This window comes from Wasmannia auropunctata, unplaced genomic scaffold (assembly GCF_000956235.1).
Source record: "Wasmannia auropunctata unplaced genomic scaffold, wasmannia.A_1.0 LD336099.1, whole genome shotgun sequence".
Lineage (NCBI taxonomy): Eukaryota > Metazoa > Arthropoda > Insecta > Hymenoptera > Formicidae > Wasmannia > Wasmannia auropunctata.
The window spans coordinates 455082-473228 of record NW_012026791.1 but is presented as its reverse complement, the minus strand read 5'-3'; the positions used below and the strand labels follow the sequence as shown (position 1 = coordinate 473228).

At 32.3% G+C, this 18147-nt stretch overlaps 2 protein-coding genes, 2 long non-coding RNA genes and 1 pseudogene across 6 annotated transcripts; 2 read left to right on the top strand and 3 right to left on the bottom strand.

Annotated features, from left to right (window-relative positions):
- Nucleotides 1–1361: 1361 nt before the first annotated feature.
- On the bottom strand, nucleotides 1362–2865 carry LOC105462466. Its single transcript, XM_011709089.1, has 3 exons — nucleotides 2572–2865; nucleotides 1477–1746; nucleotides 1362–1430 (listed from the first exon to the last, which is right to left on the bottom strand). Exons 1-3 carry the CDS (start codon nucleotides 2863–2865, stop codon nucleotides 1362–1364), a joined length of 633 nt encoding a protein of 210 aa, XP_011707391.1.
- Nucleotides 2866–4343: 1478 nt separating this feature from the next.
- Nucleotides 4344–5657, bottom strand: LOC105462465 (odorant receptor Or2-like). Its single transcript, XM_011709088.1, has 4 exons — nucleotides 5564–5657; nucleotides 4923–5022; nucleotides 4611–4712; nucleotides 4344–4529 (listed from the first exon to the last, which is right to left on the bottom strand). The coding sequence occupies exons 1-4, from the start codon at nucleotides 5620–5622 to the stop codon at nucleotides 4344–4346; spliced, it is 447 nt and encodes a 148-aa protein (XP_011707390.1). The 5' UTR covers nucleotides 5623–5657.
- A 2016-nt stretch (nucleotides 5658–7673) lies between these two features.
- LOC105462229 lies at nucleotides 7674–8221 on the top strand. Its single transcript, XR_976030.1, has 2 exons — nucleotides 7674–7887; nucleotides 7971–8221. It is a non-coding gene; the product is annotated as an uncharacterized LOC105462229 (long non-coding RNA).
- Nucleotides 8222–9590: 1369 nt separating this feature from the next.
- LOC105462464 lies at nucleotides 9591–13795 on the top strand (annotated as a pseudogene).
- Nucleotides 13796–14793: 998 nt separating this feature from the next.
- On the bottom strand, nucleotides 14794–17947 carry LOC105462236. Of its 3 annotated transcripts, none has more exons than XR_976032.1 (6): nucleotides 17463–17947; nucleotides 16866–17159; nucleotides 16096–16461; nucleotides 15680–16009; nucleotides 15407–15598; nucleotides 14794–15288 (listed from the first exon to the last, which is right to left on the bottom strand). It is a non-coding gene; the product is annotated as an uncharacterized LOC105462236 (long non-coding RNA). The 3 variants fall into 3 exon arrangements; XR_976034.1 differs by having other exon boundaries at nucleotides 17073–17159; XR_976033.1 differs by lacking the exon at nucleotides 17463–17947 and adding an exon at nucleotides 17238–17453.
- Nucleotides 17948–18147: the final 200 nt, after the last annotated feature.

The window sequence follows — 18147 nt, the reverse complement described above, 5'->3', positions numbered from 1 at the left end:
TGTTCAATAATCAAAATAATTTTGTGTAAAAGTCAAAATGATTGTTAGAATATCAAAACGTTTTATAGCAATGCTTATCAATTTTTAACATTCCAACAAATTATTTTAATGATTTAATAACAAATTATTTTCAGTTCTGTTTTTAGCAAAAGTTTTAGACCTTTCAACAAAATCGTTCTTTCCATGTGTTTTTTGTATCTGCTAAAAAATTATCTATCATACGTAGAATTTATAGCAGCAATATTCTAAGAATGTATACAAGAAAATATTGGTCTCATAACCAAATATTATTAGAGTCTGGATTGAAGTCTGGTCTGATTAAACGTTATACAAGAACTTTCTTGCTAAATTTAACAAATAGTTCAGATATAATTTCTGTCTCTATTATCTATATTGATTAAACACAAAACATATGTGGTATCGTAGTGCTTACTAATCTGCTTACTTATCTGCTCACTTATCTGTTTTAGCTAATTTTTCGTACCTAAATAATTCTCGCTATAATTGCAAGACTTTTTTCAGTATAGATATGTTACGCTTTGTCAAATTGATATTGAAATGTTTTTTTAAATTAACATATGCAAATAGTGAAACTATCACAACTACAATTGCAGAAATAATGTGAAAATGTAATATATATAAAAGTTTTACATAATATATTTATATATATAACAGAAAGCTGAGAATAATTTATTATAGTTTATAGCGCTTATATTTATTTTCTGTTAATTAAAATGGATAATTATACTCACGCTAAGAAAAGTGCAACCAGTAAAAATAATAACTATCGTACTGATGGCTAACGATGCTAACATTACATATCGAACAGAAAGAGTAACTTTTCTTCCATACCTAAAATATTTCTGTATTTAATACGTACCCGATACATTTCTATCAAAATCTCAATCTCACAATTAACATTGATATAAAAATAATTAATTTTATCACTAAGGTTTTTATTAGCAATAAATATTATTTAGTAATAAAAAGATCTATATAAAAATTAATTACATTAACATATTTTGAACCCTATGCAAAAATGGTCAATTATATCTTTTACAATAATAAATATAGATAAAGATGGATTAAAACTTTCTATTGACAGAATACAAAGTATTATTATAAGTACATTGCAAATCCAATGATTTATAATATGTAGAATAGATATTCCTTAATATTTAAAAAAAATTTTTTTTAATGATAATTTTTATGACTTTTTTTCTATGCAACTAAACCTAATTATATATATTAGTGAGAAAATATGTATAATATAATAAAGCAAATATCTGTAGAACATTTTGATAAATTAATCATGATGATGACTTTGATTATTATTTACCATAATAATTCTTGATGTTCTTCTATACATGCTCGCAACTCGGCGAATTTTGTGACGGCTCGAAATCTATTTGATAAGATATCACATCTCGCTGACACAAACCACAACAGAAGTGCAATAAAAATATTTGAGCATACCTGCGCATAACTTTGATATATAAGTAATATGTGATGTAGGTAAATGATAATCTTTAAAGGTTGATAATCCACAGAAAACGGATATTCTATATCAATGGGAAAGGGATGAGGTTCTACTACAGGACTGATTATGAGTAACAAGCCTGTAACGGTGAAGGCGCATATTGAGCCTATATAAACAGATTTACAACTGTTAATATATCGATGAAAAATGATCCTCTCCTCTGATTTTGCTCGCTTGCAATAATCTTCCAGTTCATAAATTACATACTGCAATTGAATCACAATTGTGATTAAACAGAAAAGTTCATGGATGTGATAAAAAATAGTAGAATATTAATATTATTTTGTACAATATGATTTAAACTTTATATCAACCAGTCTATTTTAATATTTTAAATTAAAAAAAATAAGTGTGTCAAAGGCTCTTAAGAATAAAGATTCAAATAGTAAGGAACAAGCGTTATTGAGCCAACTCAGGATGACTTTGCTCATATATCTATAATATATTCAATGTTATTAATATTATTCAAAATATAAACAAAAGATATACATTAATTTACTAAAAACTCTGACGTTTCGACCCTAAATATATGGTCATCATCAGAGAGATAAACAATTATAGTATTATTCTAATATATAAAATTCATATATATGTATCCATATATTTAGGGTTTAGGAAACGTCAGAGTTCTTAGTAATTTAATGTATATCTTTTGTTTATACTTTAAATAACATTAAGATTATAGATATATGTATGAGCAAAGTCATCCTACGTTGGCTTGTTTCTTATACTATTTGAATCTTTAATATTTTAATTTATAAAAATAAATCAGATGATATATAATATCTAAATATAATTTTCAAACAGGAATGTAAATAATGAACAATACATTTTGTTAAATATTAAAATTAAATATTAAAATATTTTATTCTTATCAGAGATCACAAGTTATTTTAATTTAAAGCTTAAAGAATATTTATACTGGAAGAGAATTCATCGTTATTATTATTGCTCAAAGAATACTACAATTCTTTCAATTACTTATTATTATTTAACTAGATAATTGTGTATGCAAAATGAATGTATCTTACTTGAAGACGATCATACTGAATTGAGTAGCAAATTATTTGCAAAGGAACTGCTGTAGTGGTACATAATTCGCAGCATAATTTCATTATCAGAAATAAATCTGATCGATTACTATAAATCGTATATAGTATCGCAACTACCATGATCATCCCGTGCAGGATAGAAAAGTAGCGAAATATTTTATTACGTATTTTTTCACATTTTGTGGCGGTTGGTGGTAATGGCCAGCAACAAGCGAACAATAAATCTGCTTTCAAAAACGCGATAAGTTTCTCCATCGTCAGTGTATCCGGCATATCAATTGCTTGTTGAATTTTACCGTTTCGTTACAGTTACACAGCGTTACATTCGAACTAACTAACTTTGTCAGAGGAGAATACCTCTCGTCTTAGAGGCACGTATGTATTTAATTTACCATCCACGTGTGTTAACTCTTGGCATAAAATTTCTTCGATAATACAAGCAACCCCTCTTCGATATATATTTCCTACTTCGTAATTTTGCTTCGTGCGCCAGAGCCGCGCATAGGTTTACAAATTATTCAACTAGCAAATAATGTACCGACGCTGATGAACCGTAATGGTACAATAATTTTCCTACCCCCCTACATGAGCACGCATAATCTTAATAACACGGACATAAGATGGTTTGGGGATAATAGAGCAGTGAGGAAATACTGTTACGATAATACCACCGTCAGTGCATGCAATGTCAGCATGTATAAGAAGGATCGCTATATTAATTCTTATCTGCATATATGCAATGCTTATTTAATAGACGTTTGATGCACTTTATATTTATAGTATATACAATTATTATTCAACTGTTAGAAAAATCCTATCTAAAAAAAGGTATACGTTAAGTCGAAGTCGAATTATCGAAAAGTCTCGAAATTTATTGTTAACTCTATTCCATACAACGTTGATTGTCTCGCTGTGCTTACTTCATTAGCGGCTGTCATTGCATATTTTGACAGTTGCTTGCATTGAGGTTGATGTTGTAATTGTAAGTAATAGTAAAAAGTAACAAATGCAGCTAAATAGTGCGCGCGGAGCGCGCGTCTGTAGTGCTAGTTTTGTAAAATTTACATTTATTTTTTAACTTGTGTAATTGATTATCTGGTAATCTTTGTCATTATATTTATTATTATTATAATTATTAAATCAATCGCTATTATATAATCTATATATATTTATATGTGAAAATCTACATTTTCATTTTTATATAAAGACAATAATAAAAGACAATTTTTAATTAATGTCATTATTTATTTAAATGTATATTTATTGCTGTATTTAAATTAAACCTTATTATCTTAAATAATGATTATTGTATCCGTATAAATTAAATTGTTGATTGTTAGAACAAGTAAAAAAATTAGAAAAATTTGTGCATATCATCGATAAATCCATCAAAAAATTTTATAATTGTATTACTAAATTTTATTAAAATTAGCATATTTTTTCTATTTATTACACATTCAAAAAATTCGAAAAATTGAAAAACTAATTTTTTCCTCTTCATCTTGTATCATCTTCGGAAAGAATCATTCGAAATGTTGTCAGAAACGAAAATGCCGTTGAAACATACTGTAAAATCATTTAAAATAATGTTTGTAAATATAACAAAATAATACTACATGTAACATTATATTATAATATATTTATCTACAGATTATGAATATTTGCTAAAAACGAAATATGCTAAAAGTATGCAAGATGCATAAAAATGAGATCATTAAAAAAATGTTATATATTAAGTAAAACTAAATGTATTAAAATAACATTATAGATTCTCTTACAGATGAATAATGCTGAAATGTTAAAGCTGATAATAAACCCGGAACAGTTATAATTACAGGTCGCTGACAACGAAGCAACGTGTATAACATAATCTTTTGTGAGTTAATTTCATGTTTATACCATAACGAATCATACGCGGCATCACCAACATCAGAACTCTAAAATATTGTTTAAATTTTAAATGTAAAGATTCATTTTTATATAATGTTTTATTTTATTCATCTATTTTCAAAACTTACTACAGTCATTAAATAATCGGCTGGCCATGCGCACAGAAGTACTTTCGCCAGTGATGAAATACATACAACAAAAAACTCTGCTTTTACGGATAACGGTAATCGCTAATATTTAAATGAGTAATTCACAATTAATAATTTTCTAAAAATATTATTCTATTACATTAATTAGAAATAATATACATTTACTTTACATATCATGAGTTTTTTAAATAAAATTTTTCAAATTTTAATTAAATGTGCATATGTATGTGTATGGGTGTACATACTTTATTATTTAAAATTATATTATAATTTAAAGAGCTTTATACATACGCTGAGAATAGTAACACCACCGAATACTAATGAATAGGTACTAACTCCAAGCGATGATAATATTACGTATGAAATGGATAAACTCACTTCTTGGGCAAATCTGTAATAATATATTAAACACATATAATAATAATTTTTTTTTAATTTTTTGTACTTCATTTCCTAATTTTAATAAATGTCATTTATTATATTGTCTATTTTAATTTTTATTCTTTAATCTTGCAATTTGATTATATATTTCTTTCCAAGACTCTCCCAATTATTTGTTATTTCAACATTTATTATATTAAATTGCGCACACAGAAAGAACAATTTTGCTGAATCCAGATTTGAAAATAATTTTTGTTCATTAATCAAAATAATTTTGTGCGAAAGTCAAAATGATAGAATATCAAAATGTTTTATAGCTATGCTTATCAGTTTTAACATTTCAACAAATTATTTTGATAATTCAACAAAAAATTATTTTCAGATCTGTTTTTAGCAAAATTTTTAGATCTTTCAACAAAATCGTTTTTCCCGTGCATGTGTATAAATATATATATAGGTATATATGAACATCTACAATGTATTAAACCTGAGTCCCTAGATTAACTAGCTAAATCCAAATAATTGCAAATAGCAAAATTGTCGATATATACCTTAAGAGTTCTTGATGTTCTCTAATACAGCTTTGCCACTCAGAATATTTCGTAGCCATTCGGAATTTATTGGTCAATATTTCAAATCGCGCCGATGTAAACCACAACAGAAGGGCAAGAAAAACATTCGAGCTCACTTGACAGTAAGCTTGATATATTCCGAGCGAATGGTGGAGATATACAATCGCACGCAATGGTTGCTGATCAACAGGAAACGGATATTTTATTACAAGCGGAAATGAATCGGTTCCACGAAATAATGGTTCAAGAAATGAACCAAACAATGCTATAGTAATCATGCCTAATGTTGTTGCGTAAAAATGCGCATATTTATTAACGAATTTTTGAAATACATCTCTTTCTTCTGATGTCGCCCGCTGATAATAATTTTCCATCTGAAAAATTACTGCCTACACAAAAAAAACTTAATTTAAACTATTTTGTATTTTATTGTGTTTGGGTTTTATATAATAAGAATGATAAATTTCATTCCTTTAATATAATAGATAAAAATAAAGAAATATCTCTTTACATATATAACAACCGCATAAATTAGAACAATAATTATGTGATAGTGCATTAACAAATAGTTGATTATTTTCTTACTTGCAGACGATCATGTTGCAGGGTAAATAGCAATATCTGCAACGGAACTTCGAATAAAATACCCACTGCACAGCTTGATTGCATTAACATACGAATATTGTCAATACGATAAATAATAGTGTATATTAGTTCGATAATTAGCAATACGGCGTGCAATCCGGAAATTAAACGAAATATTTTATTGCGGACAATCTGAAACTTTGTTGCGTCCCGCGATACTGGCCAGCAACATGCAAACATTAAATCCACCTTCAGAAATGCGATAACTTTCTCTAGCGTAACCCTCTTCATGCTATTTAAGATTGCCTTCCTTTCAATTGCTTGCCTCGATTTCCGAGCAGTCGTGGCGTTAGATATTCCACAACCGGAAGTATATATCCTTGCAATATTCTTATAACTTTACGAAGAACTTCATGTAATAGGCAAAGAAGACTCAAGATAGCATGAGCAATTCGCGATAATACACTCTCTCCTTTACATATGTAGCTTAAAATATCCCATGTGGCATATTATGGCATATTTAGATGATTATACACTTACTGATTATTACTTGCGATTATTTACCCCTCTTTCGAGCTTATATAAGCGGATGGATTAATAAATGATGCGAGAATTATACTGGCATATCGAGTAACTACAGTGCCTCTACAACTCTATTTCTTGTTCAAGTGTTATTGTAGATAGAAATGCAGATACACCATAAGTTTTATCAAATGTAACTATGCTTGGTAAAACTTCTTATGGTGTATCTGCAGCGTTTCTATCTATAATAACACTTGAACAAGAAATAGATTTTATTAAACGTCGTATCATGATAATTCAAGACAGAAAGCATTAGCTGCAATAGTGTTGATATAGTGTTGTAGAGCACTGTTAGTCGATATGCCAGTATAATTCTTGCATCATTTGTTAATCCATCCGCTTATATATAAGCTTGAAAAACGGGTAAATAATCGCTGCAAGTAATAATCAGTAAGCGTAATTATGTATACCTATATCTCGTAACTATACTCTCGAAAAGTGAATCAGTGGAATTATCACTGATTTTCAGTGTATATCATTTTTCAATGACATACTTTGAACTGTGATAAGCAGTGACTATTTCAATGTTGTTTCAGTGATAATATACTGATTCAAATAGTGAATATTGAAATAAATTTCTGAAAGACAGCGAATTTCGTTTCTCAATACTGTTTGACAGTAAAAATCACTCTCTTTCAGTGATGTTCACTATTTGAATCAGTATATTATCACTGAAACAACATTGAAATAGTCACTGCTTATCACAATTCAAAGTATATCAATGGAAAATGATATATACTGAAAATCAGTGATGATTCCACTGATTCACTTTTAGAGAGTATATACATATATATGTATATATATAATATATATATGTATATATATATGTATATATATATTTATATATGGCTTGTGTCTTCTATTTATTCGCCTTTAGACGCGTTTACTTCCTATAAACGGAAATCGTATTCGAGTGAGAAATGGATAATAGCTTCCTACAGTGGCTTCAATCTGCGGAATCTTCGAAACTTTCTTATCACGACAGCGACAAAGACGTCACTTATATATACTTGTAGAAGATAGAGCAAAAGATTGAAGAAAGTGAAGCGAATGATGTGATGGGAATAATATATATGAAAACGAAAAAACGACACCGGAAAGGTGAAGCTGCCCATGAAAACCACTTCTATAATCTGGTCAGTATATTATATATTTCTGGTTAACCATTTCATATCAACTATTTCATTTGTTTACATGCATGTCTGAAATTTTATTTCAGCAAAAGGAACAATTATATACAAAAGATGTGAGAGGTCCTACACGACGAGATCTCGTGTGACCCATGAGAAACAAATCAAGCGTCATCAGGAGGCTATTAAAATCGCCGTAACAAAAAACGGATATGGAACAGAAAGTGAATGAAGAAACTTCTTCAATAATAACTATATTAGCGTGATACTCATGATTTCGGCGGCTATTTACTATATTGGTTTCGATGTAAAGATAATAGATAATATATCTCTCTTAATATATACGTATATTACTTAAGCATTGAATAATATTTCCTTGCATAAATCATGCGGAACAAGATCGATGAATATAATCGTGGCATAAACGAGAATCTAAGGTTTTTGAAAGGCCTAAAGAAAGATTTATCCGTCGGCGACAAAAAGACCTAAACAATCGTGTTTTAGCGTTTTGATTCTGCTTTTTTTTTCAAGCCGTGATTTTATCCGAGACCGCGAAATAAATAATTCATATTCATCCGTTAATTTTTTTATGAAATTCCGCCGATTATTAGCTTTTAATTAAGTATCTCTAAACGACATACCTAACGTTTCATCAGATAACCACACACGCCGAATATTAAGTTGCTGTTTTTCAAGTCACTCGTTTTGTGCTTCCTTTTATGACACATTAGGTGATCCAAAAAAACGATCATTTCTTTTCGCTCAATCGAAAAAAAGTTTGTTCTTTATATGGCGAAACTGTTGTGTCGTAAAAAACGTAAAAGCACGATCATTTATATGAAATTCTATATAATAAATTTGCATGAATTTAGTGCTGCATCAGTAGAACAATCAAATCTTTAAATTCCCGCATGCTCTTCAATTATTGCTCGAGAGATTTATTGTTTTGTCGATAATGAGATATCATTCGGGACTTTTAATGAGCAATCTCGTCGACCGCGGCACCAATTCCGCCGACAATTTTTACAACGTTTGCTGTATGTATATGTATAGCAAACTAATAATAAAATAGTGATTTGGTCACTAACCTAACACAAATATACGAAATGTAGATTAAAGGTGAAGTAATTTGATTTGATAGTGTAGAAAGGCGATATTAAAGCGCGATAAACGAACACGCAAAGAGCATGCGTTCAGTTGAAGCAATGCGCAATTTATTTGTAATTTAACCTATACACAAGCAGTCTCGTAAAAAAACGCGACATTTTTCCAACTCAGAATTTAAAATCAGATCTTAATACAGCGTGTTTTATAAATTTAAATATTGAAATTTGTAAATGAATGTTTCAGATGCGAATAAACAACCTGATGGTTAGATACACAGCGCGGAGAATTAAAGGTCGAAATACAAGTACAAAAATTAGCAGGCATTACAAGTATCTAGAAATCGTATAGGTACTAAATGTCTCCTCAGCTTCATTGCGTAATGTATGCAGACATATGGCGTCAAACAAAGAAGTTTGTAATTAAACGCAGACATTGTACGCGACATGCGCAACAATTTTTAATTGACCATTTGAAAATCTATTAATATAAGCGTGTATCAGCTTTCTCTTGTCTTTTCTATTTTTTCTCGCTTATTCAACATACTTAATTACAAATGAAAGTATCACATAAATGAAACTTGCCGTTTCACTTATTGTGAAACAATGTACCATAATATTAATACGATAGCTTATTTTACGAAAAACTCGATTTCTCTAAGTTTTGAGGAATGCAACGGTGTTATTAGGTATGTATAAATTTATCATCTTTCAAAATTCATTTCGTGCTACCTTACAAGTGCTAATATACAAGTTGCGCGTATTTTTAGGTACACAGGTTATTGTCCCACCCTCAAATTTCGCGTTGGAAAGAGATTCGGAGCTAGTACGGAAGAAATAACAAAGGCAAGACGAAGAGATATTAAAAAACACGTAAGTTATTAAAAAACTTAAGCTGTTAAAATTAGAGATGCACTTATTTATTTAAAAACTTGAACAACGATTGTGTAATAATCGCAAAATATTATGAATAATTAACAAGTTGCGTGTACTTTTAGGTACACAGATCATTGTCCCACCTTCAAATTTCGCGTTAGAAAGAGATTCGGAGCTAGTACGGAAGAAATAACAAACACAAAACGAAGAGATATTATTAAAAAAATTAAGCTGTCAAAATGAGAGATGCACTTATTTATAAAAAAAAATTTAAACAACAAAGATTGTGTAATAATTACAAAATATTATGGATAGTTAACAAGTTGCGTGTGCTTTTAGGTACACAAATCATTGTCCCACCTTCAAATTTCGCGTTGGAAAGAGATTCGAAGCGAGTACGGAAGAAATAATAAAGGCAAGACAAAGAGATATTAAAAAAATTAAGCTGTCAAAATTAGAGATGCACTTATTTATAAAAAAAAACTTGAACAACGAAGATTGTGTAATAATCGCAAAATATTATGGAAAAAATAAAATTACGCACTCAAAAGTTTAATTTTACATACTGTCGTAGGAATAATTAGAAAAGATTCTTATGACTGGAGCATAAAGGCCAAGTTCCGGTTTCAAGAGAAGCGGAATTACCAACTCTTCAGGATAAAGGAATCAGAAAAGATTGGAATAACGTAGCTGTATCGTACAAGACGCCGCCGTAACATTCCAGGATATACCGGTAAGATTACAGGAGATATCAGAATCTCTTCAAATATTCTTTTGATCGCAAGTAGAATTTTAAAAAATTGTCAAAATTTCAACATATCAATATAGCTACAGACTATATTAATAAAACTATAAAAGACAGAATATTAATAAAAAAAAGTTCTCAAGTCAAGCTTTTGGAATATGTGAAAACAAATTAGTAACAATTCGCTCACCAGTACGATGCGCAGCAGCGGAGATTGAATATAATAATCTGTAAAAAATACAAATATATTCTTTATAAAATAACATTCCAAAAAAATAACATTTTACGAAATAACAAGTTTTTTAAGCGAGCCACAATTAAATCGTGCTTACCCACGGTTGCTCCGCCCGTCGCCTGATGCCTCCCCGGGCCTCCTCCTCCTCTCTTGTTGTCAATCCATCTCTTTTTTGCACAACACATTCACAACACTCACTCGCGACGGATTTATGGCACCGTTTCGGAGAAAAATATCACGATCGCCGGCCGACACTCCGCACGGCCGGCACTCCCGAAATCAGGCACGCTCGCTTTTAATTCCGCCTGAAATGGCTCACTAATTCACGTACGACGCGGAAATCACGATCCGGGATCGCGCGCCAAAATTCACGCCATTCGCCACGGCGACGCGACGCCACACCTGTTGACACTAGGGCACGTAATGATTTCTAGAACGACCCCCCCTCCTCCCGATGTTTCAGCGATCTTATTGCGACATACATACTTTATAATGAGCGCACGAACGAATTCATGTATACGATCAGTGTAAATGTACGAGCTACAATTAAGATGAATATCCAGGGGGGGACGCGAAAAGATGCATACTTTCGCGTACCTCGGATATTCGTCGTACTGCAGCTCGTATATTTACATTCGTACACACGAATCCATTCGTGCATTCTCATTACAAATGTATCGCGCAATAAGATCGCTATATTCCAGAGCGATAAAGCGAGCGTGCCTGATGATTTCGGGAATGCCGACGCGGAGCGTTCGGGGCGATCGCGTGATATTTTTGCGAATGGTCCGTAATCCGTCGTAATTGTCCGCGATTAATCCACGGTCTTTATCAATCGGGCGGCGTATAAAACGTCGGCGTACGCGACGATCGTTGACGGCTGGCTCCGGGACGCCTCGCGGGATTCCTTCGATCGAATTATTGATCGACCGCGGCGACTCCGGCAAGTCGAAGCGATGCCGCGATCAGGAACGCGGTCGTACACTCGCTAAACAAACGCGTCGCGACGTTACACCACAATTCGCGGCCGGTGATCGTCCCACACGTCCGGCGCGTCCGCGGCCCCCCGCAAAGACTGAAATTTTTGAAAGTGTTGCCGGCGACTTCACCACGATGGCGTCGCGAGTCAGTTGCACTTCGAGACCGCTTGAAGATCGACGAGGCAATATTGAATGTGTAAATCCCGCGTGCTATTTTAATGAATGTGTATATTAATTAGCAAATAGTCGATACGTCAAATATCTTTTAATCATTTAATCGATTGCTTTTGTTACATTTCATTTTTTTGTATATTTTGTACATTTCATTCGGCGATTGCTCTCGATTTGCCTGAAATAGGATAATATAAAGCAAATTTGATTAGGCGGAAAATTCAAAACGCGACGCGCTTCGAGAATTGTATGATCGAATCTAAAAAAAAAAAAAAGATACGCAATTACAAAAATAATTACTGCAATAAAATAATAGCATTATTATTTCGCGTGTAATATTTACTATCGATATAAAAAAAGCAATCGATTGAATTATTATATAATATAGTATGGTGGATTTAAAATATTTTTATTTTCTTTATTTATTAAAGTAAAAAATTATTTATATTTCGAATAATTTTTCTCTTATTAATTTTGCTTCTAGAATCAACAACGCTGTAACTGCTTGATAATAATTTGACAATACTCTATAAAATTAATCTCTCTAAAAAGCTGTTAATAAGATTTTAATTTGCACAAAAGCTGCATAAGTAATCATGTAATACATGATAAAAAAATCACATTTTGATATTTTATAATCGATTATAAAGCTATTTATAATTGATTTATAATTTATTTATAGTTGATTATAACTAATTATAGCTTTTGTGCAAATTAAAATCTTATTAACAGCTTTTTAGAGAGATTAATTTTATAGAGTATTGTCAAATTATTATCAAGCAATTACAGCGTTGTTGATTATATTATTTATATTAATTGGCAAGATTAATTTTTCAAAGAAACATTTATAAGAAATGTATTTTTTTCTCATCTTGATGTTAATAGAATTAATAGAATATTTGAATTTAGATTTTTGACGCTTTTTATATCTCATACGATGCACTCATCCACGAAGATTTGTATTCGACATTTGTTCCGTTTCACCGCAAGACACATTCCTGGGCTTCAGGCAGCAGATTCGGCCTTATCCTTCGCGAGAGCCGTGGAAGCCGGTGCGAGGACTCGCAAATGCACGAGGCGCGAATGAAGCTGAGAGCGCAACGGGACGCGAATTCATGCCGAGTGGACAGATCCGAGAAATCTATCCCGAGCGAAAGCAGACAATGTGGATAATGAAATCGATCAAAATCATGGCAAAGACCTAGAAGGACCTACGGTACTCCTGTTATTTAATCTAACAATGCAACAACAGATCGCGTTATTTCAAATGCAATCATTAATCGTTTATTTCTAAGTATTAAAATAAAAAGGTATAAAGTTAAAAGGAAGATATACAAACAGATATAGCTTTTAATAAAGATTAACAAATTCGTTCAAAAACTTAATACATAGATAATATTTTCTTGAAAAGTTTTCGTAATAAAAATATATCCTATAGTTAGAATATCGATTGAAAAATTGAGTTGCTCGAAGCGGAGTATAATTGAGTTACAAAAATTGATGCATTATTGTCATCGTTGCAGATTATCATGTCTCCCCAGAAAGGAGAGACCGCCGTTTCGTCGGTTATACAGGCCACATATTCCAGGCGCGAGAGAAGTCGCGCTTTCCAAGAGGTACGCTCAAGCCGCCAGAAAGGGATTGGAACGGGTCCATAGGGAACGTGAAGAAAAAAAGGCTCAGCAGAGCTAAAGACATGAGCGCCGTTCAGAGAGTCCTCGACGAATCAGGGCACACGCCTAAGGTGCGTAGAGTGACACGGGAATATATGTCTAGGTTTCCAACTGCGGCATATAAAAGATAAGAATGTATTCAGACATCGGAGAGAAGAGAAACAGTTGAAAATAATAAAAATGTAGTAAAAGAGCGAGTGTTGTAAGTAGACATACAAGATATTTCCAAACATATGTAACTTCCGAGATTTTGCCGTGCAGACTTTACTGTACTTAAAATTCTAAACGTTTCTTACATAACTTTACTTTGACAGTATCGAAAGGAGCGAGTAAATGTAAAAGAATTAGCGAATAATCTAGGCGAAAAGTTATTTATGTTCGAATCACGAAAACTATCCCAAAATTTATAAGGATTATTTTTTTTTGTACTCTAATATTTTGAGTGAGAGTATATGAGTAACACGGTTGATTTTGCTAATTTTGCTAGTTTTCTAATTTTCGGACATAAATAATTTACAACAAACTATTCGAGTGTAGGAACAGACAACGTATAATTATTAATGCATGGAAAAATTTACTCCTGCGCGAATAAGTTTATTAATTTTTGAGGATGTATGTTGAAATATATTGAATAGATAAAACAGATTTTTTAAAGCTACGAGATCTTCTTAACTAGTCTTCAAAGAGAAGTACGACAATCGAGAGACAAGCTAGATTGTTATTTAAAGAACAACTGAATTGTTAAATATATTTATTACACGAATTCATTTTTAAACGTATTTATCTTAATATTCGTCCATGTAGACGCGAATCTACTGCAGAAATAAATCTATAAATACGTGAGTTACTCCAAACGCTTTGAGCTTCCAGTGTTCAATAGATTTCTGCACATACATGCACCCACGATACATGTGATCACGATCTTCTCGCATTTAACACATGAAGAAAATATACAATTTTTGGAAATATTTCTACTCTGAAATATTTTCAAAGAAATGGAATAAAGAGACGATTGCTGTATACGCTAGTTCCATTTCGGATGAAATAAAGAAAGAACGTACGTCCGAACTTTAGAATTTACGAAAATGGATTACAGCCGAGGTACATGATATCAACATTCTGAAATGCATTATACTTATTAGTAAAAAGTTTATTTACTAAAGTACAATTATCTATGATCTTTATCTCTGTAAATGCAAGTTGAATCCTAAACTAAAAATTATATACTATTTTATAATATATACATTTTTACATTGTTAATTACTCTGTAAAATAGAACGGAAGTTTCGGATTCAACTCATAATAATTGTTATATAATATTATAGATAATTATTTAATTATAAAAGTGCAAAGAAAATAAATTGTATCGTATGATGTACACTCGGTATATTTGTGATTCTATCCTGGGGCCCGAACGATTACCTGTCGCGGTGCGGAAGTGACAGCCCATTACTTCTTTCATCTTCCAGCTGCACAACTTTCTCCCAGAATTCTTTGTCTAGCGTCGAGTTTTTCCGTAAGATAAGAACATCAATCTAGCGGAAACCATTAATGCGTGTAGACCGTCCGCGTGTATATTGTTGTGCCTTTTGCGAATCTCCGAAACAAAATCGTTCTGGACAATCTGAACACATATAAAAAAGTCAGTCTGTTGCACTCGTAAAAAAATAAAATAGAACCTAAGAACAAGCAATGTGAATTTCGTCGCTGGCAATACATGCAATTCAGTGAGGCGAACTTACTTCGGGATTAAAGCTAGTTCATTCAGATTTTCCAAAGTCACCTCCACAAATAGTGGCTTTTCCTTACAAATAATGTCAAGAAGTCATAAAACTTCTTCGGAAAAGGCTTGCGGCTCTGGAAGTTCACTCGCTGGGAAATTACGTTACGTTCAACGGAAATGCATCAAGGCACAAGTATTTCTCCTCGCATATCTAAAAATATTACATAAACCGTGCAAAATGGCGCATGTAGATATATATTTCCGCAAAGGTATCGAAATAAAATAGACGTACATCATAGAGAACAGGCATTTCAAGTAATCCGCAGCCAAAGTGTATCCGTAAAGCAACTGACTCAATACTATGTGCAAATAATCACTTCTGATGAGCTGTGCTTTAGATATATAATTTCCGGAGCACTTACAATTGGCGGTTTTTTGTAAGCTCAATCACTTTTATTGCGTGTATAATCGAGGCACCAAAGAAGCCGGTGAATTATAAGTACATATTTCAACCTCGTCCATTTCGACTGAATCATGAATTGCATTTAATATTGGATCCAACGATATCAATTCTATTACCATCAATAATCTGGCTCAATTTTAAGACAGTCTCGTTGTAAATCTGAAAAGTACACATTAAGATAAGTGCCAACTGAGAAAAATGCATATCAGAGATGCGCAAATGTATTTTTTTTAAATATTTCTTACAATTTACTTTCACCATGCAAGCCTTTCCTCCATCGATCGGGATCGGAAAATTCAATATACGATCTTCCGACAATATACATTGAACTTTCGCACTGCGATGAGCACCGCTCGCATTTGCATCATTGTTAACCGCCGAGACTCTCTTTTTGTTTGTAACTGGTCCAAACAATCCATTTCCTCTAAGTTGTCATCATCCAGGGACTCCTTTTGTTGACACTGTTACTGCATGTTGGTGTCAGGCGTCCGTGCGCTCGTATTCCTTTCCCTTGCCCAGCCATTTGGTCCAGGTACAGAGATCACAATATCGTAAGTTTGTTTCTCGGCATTTCTATTCCTCTTGGAGCGCATCAAAATTTTCTCGTGCAGCTGTATACAAAGGAAAAGTTAGCAAATGTTACATATGTCCATTTCTACCAATGTAGATTAACTTTAATCACAGTTTCAATTACTTTTTATCTTTTACTAATTCTTAAAAGTAGAAAAAGATACAAAGTAAGTTAAGCCTAGATTAAAGTTAATCTACGTTGGTAGAAATACACAATAGAACACTTGTTAGATCTTATGTCTCAATGATAATGTATGCAGTATTGTACATGAGATATGCTAGTCTCAAAACATCCCACACCTGAACTGCATACTATTTTCAATCTCTGACTCCGCTTAATATCCACTACTCATATAAGGGAGCAGGGATGACACAACATCTCTACGGAGTCACATAAAATAGCTCTAAAAATAAATAGAAGTGTGACAAGAGAGAGATAATTTACCCCAGGCAACGAGCTGCATCCGTGTACATTCCACATCTAACGTCACTCCCCCCCCCCCTCAGTGTTCTTCATCTCGTACTCCTTAAAATAATACTCAGGATTGCATATATCCTGAATCATTCCTCGAAATCTTCGTCCAACTCTTTGTCTCTGATATCATGCAGTTAAACGTTATTCAATAAAGGTGTATCCGTCAGTGCATCTCACCTTCTAGAATCTAGAATCCGCTCGCAGTTCGACTGATTTGCGACGTAATACTCCGGCGTCCAATTCCTCACCTCGAATAAGAAGAAGCTGGAATAAGAAAAATAACATAAGATATGACAGAACTAAAATATAACAAAGGAATTTTCTTAACCTAGCATGACACACAGTTTTATTTGTTGCACATTCCAAGACTTATTGCACTTTGTACATCTTTCATTTCCATTTTCTTTTTCTAATAAAAAGCGAATCTAAACATATAAATTTGTTTTATTTGATATATATATATATGGAAAATGCAACAAGTGACCGAAAGAATGTGACTATTTTGACTGATCCGAAGCGCATTCAATCTCGTGCAGGTTGCAGATTAGGAAACACAGATATACGTACATGTCATTTCGAAAACACGTGTTAGCCCAACGTAATTGCTACGCCTAAGCGATACACATAAGCTGACAAGTCTCCGTGCAAAATGAAATAGCCTCCTTTCTCCGGATTGAAATCAGCAAGATAGTGCCACCGCAGAGTTTATCCTTGTTATTCACCGAATGTTAAACAAGGATAAAATGACATCTAGATGCACCTAGGCGAAGTTTCTGAACGCAACCCAGCACTGTAAACAGTGTAAGCCATCGCAGACCATCCCTAACTTAACCTTAAAATGGCACGTAAAAGAAAGTCGGAACTAATAGGAAATAAACAGTGGGAAAAACTTCATTATTTTCAATATGCTGAAGAAGATAGGAAAGGTCATTTAATTTCCTGATAAAGAGAAAGATTAAACAGAAAAGCAGTGCAGTGCGCTATGTAATCTCGCGAGAAGGTTGAAGGCGCTATAGTCCAACCAGCCGGTGGGGAAAAAAAAAAACGTAAAAGAAAGGTACTGTTTTTCTCAATTATTTACAAACACAATTGTAATTAATATAAATTAATTACTTAGACATTTAAGGATGTTTGGTACCTACAATAGTAGCAAAAAGTTAAAGAACTGATTTTGACGAATGCTCTTCTCATATAGTTTGAGTAATAAGGATTGTACAGAATGTTATCATTTATTTAAAACAAGAGCGCAGAA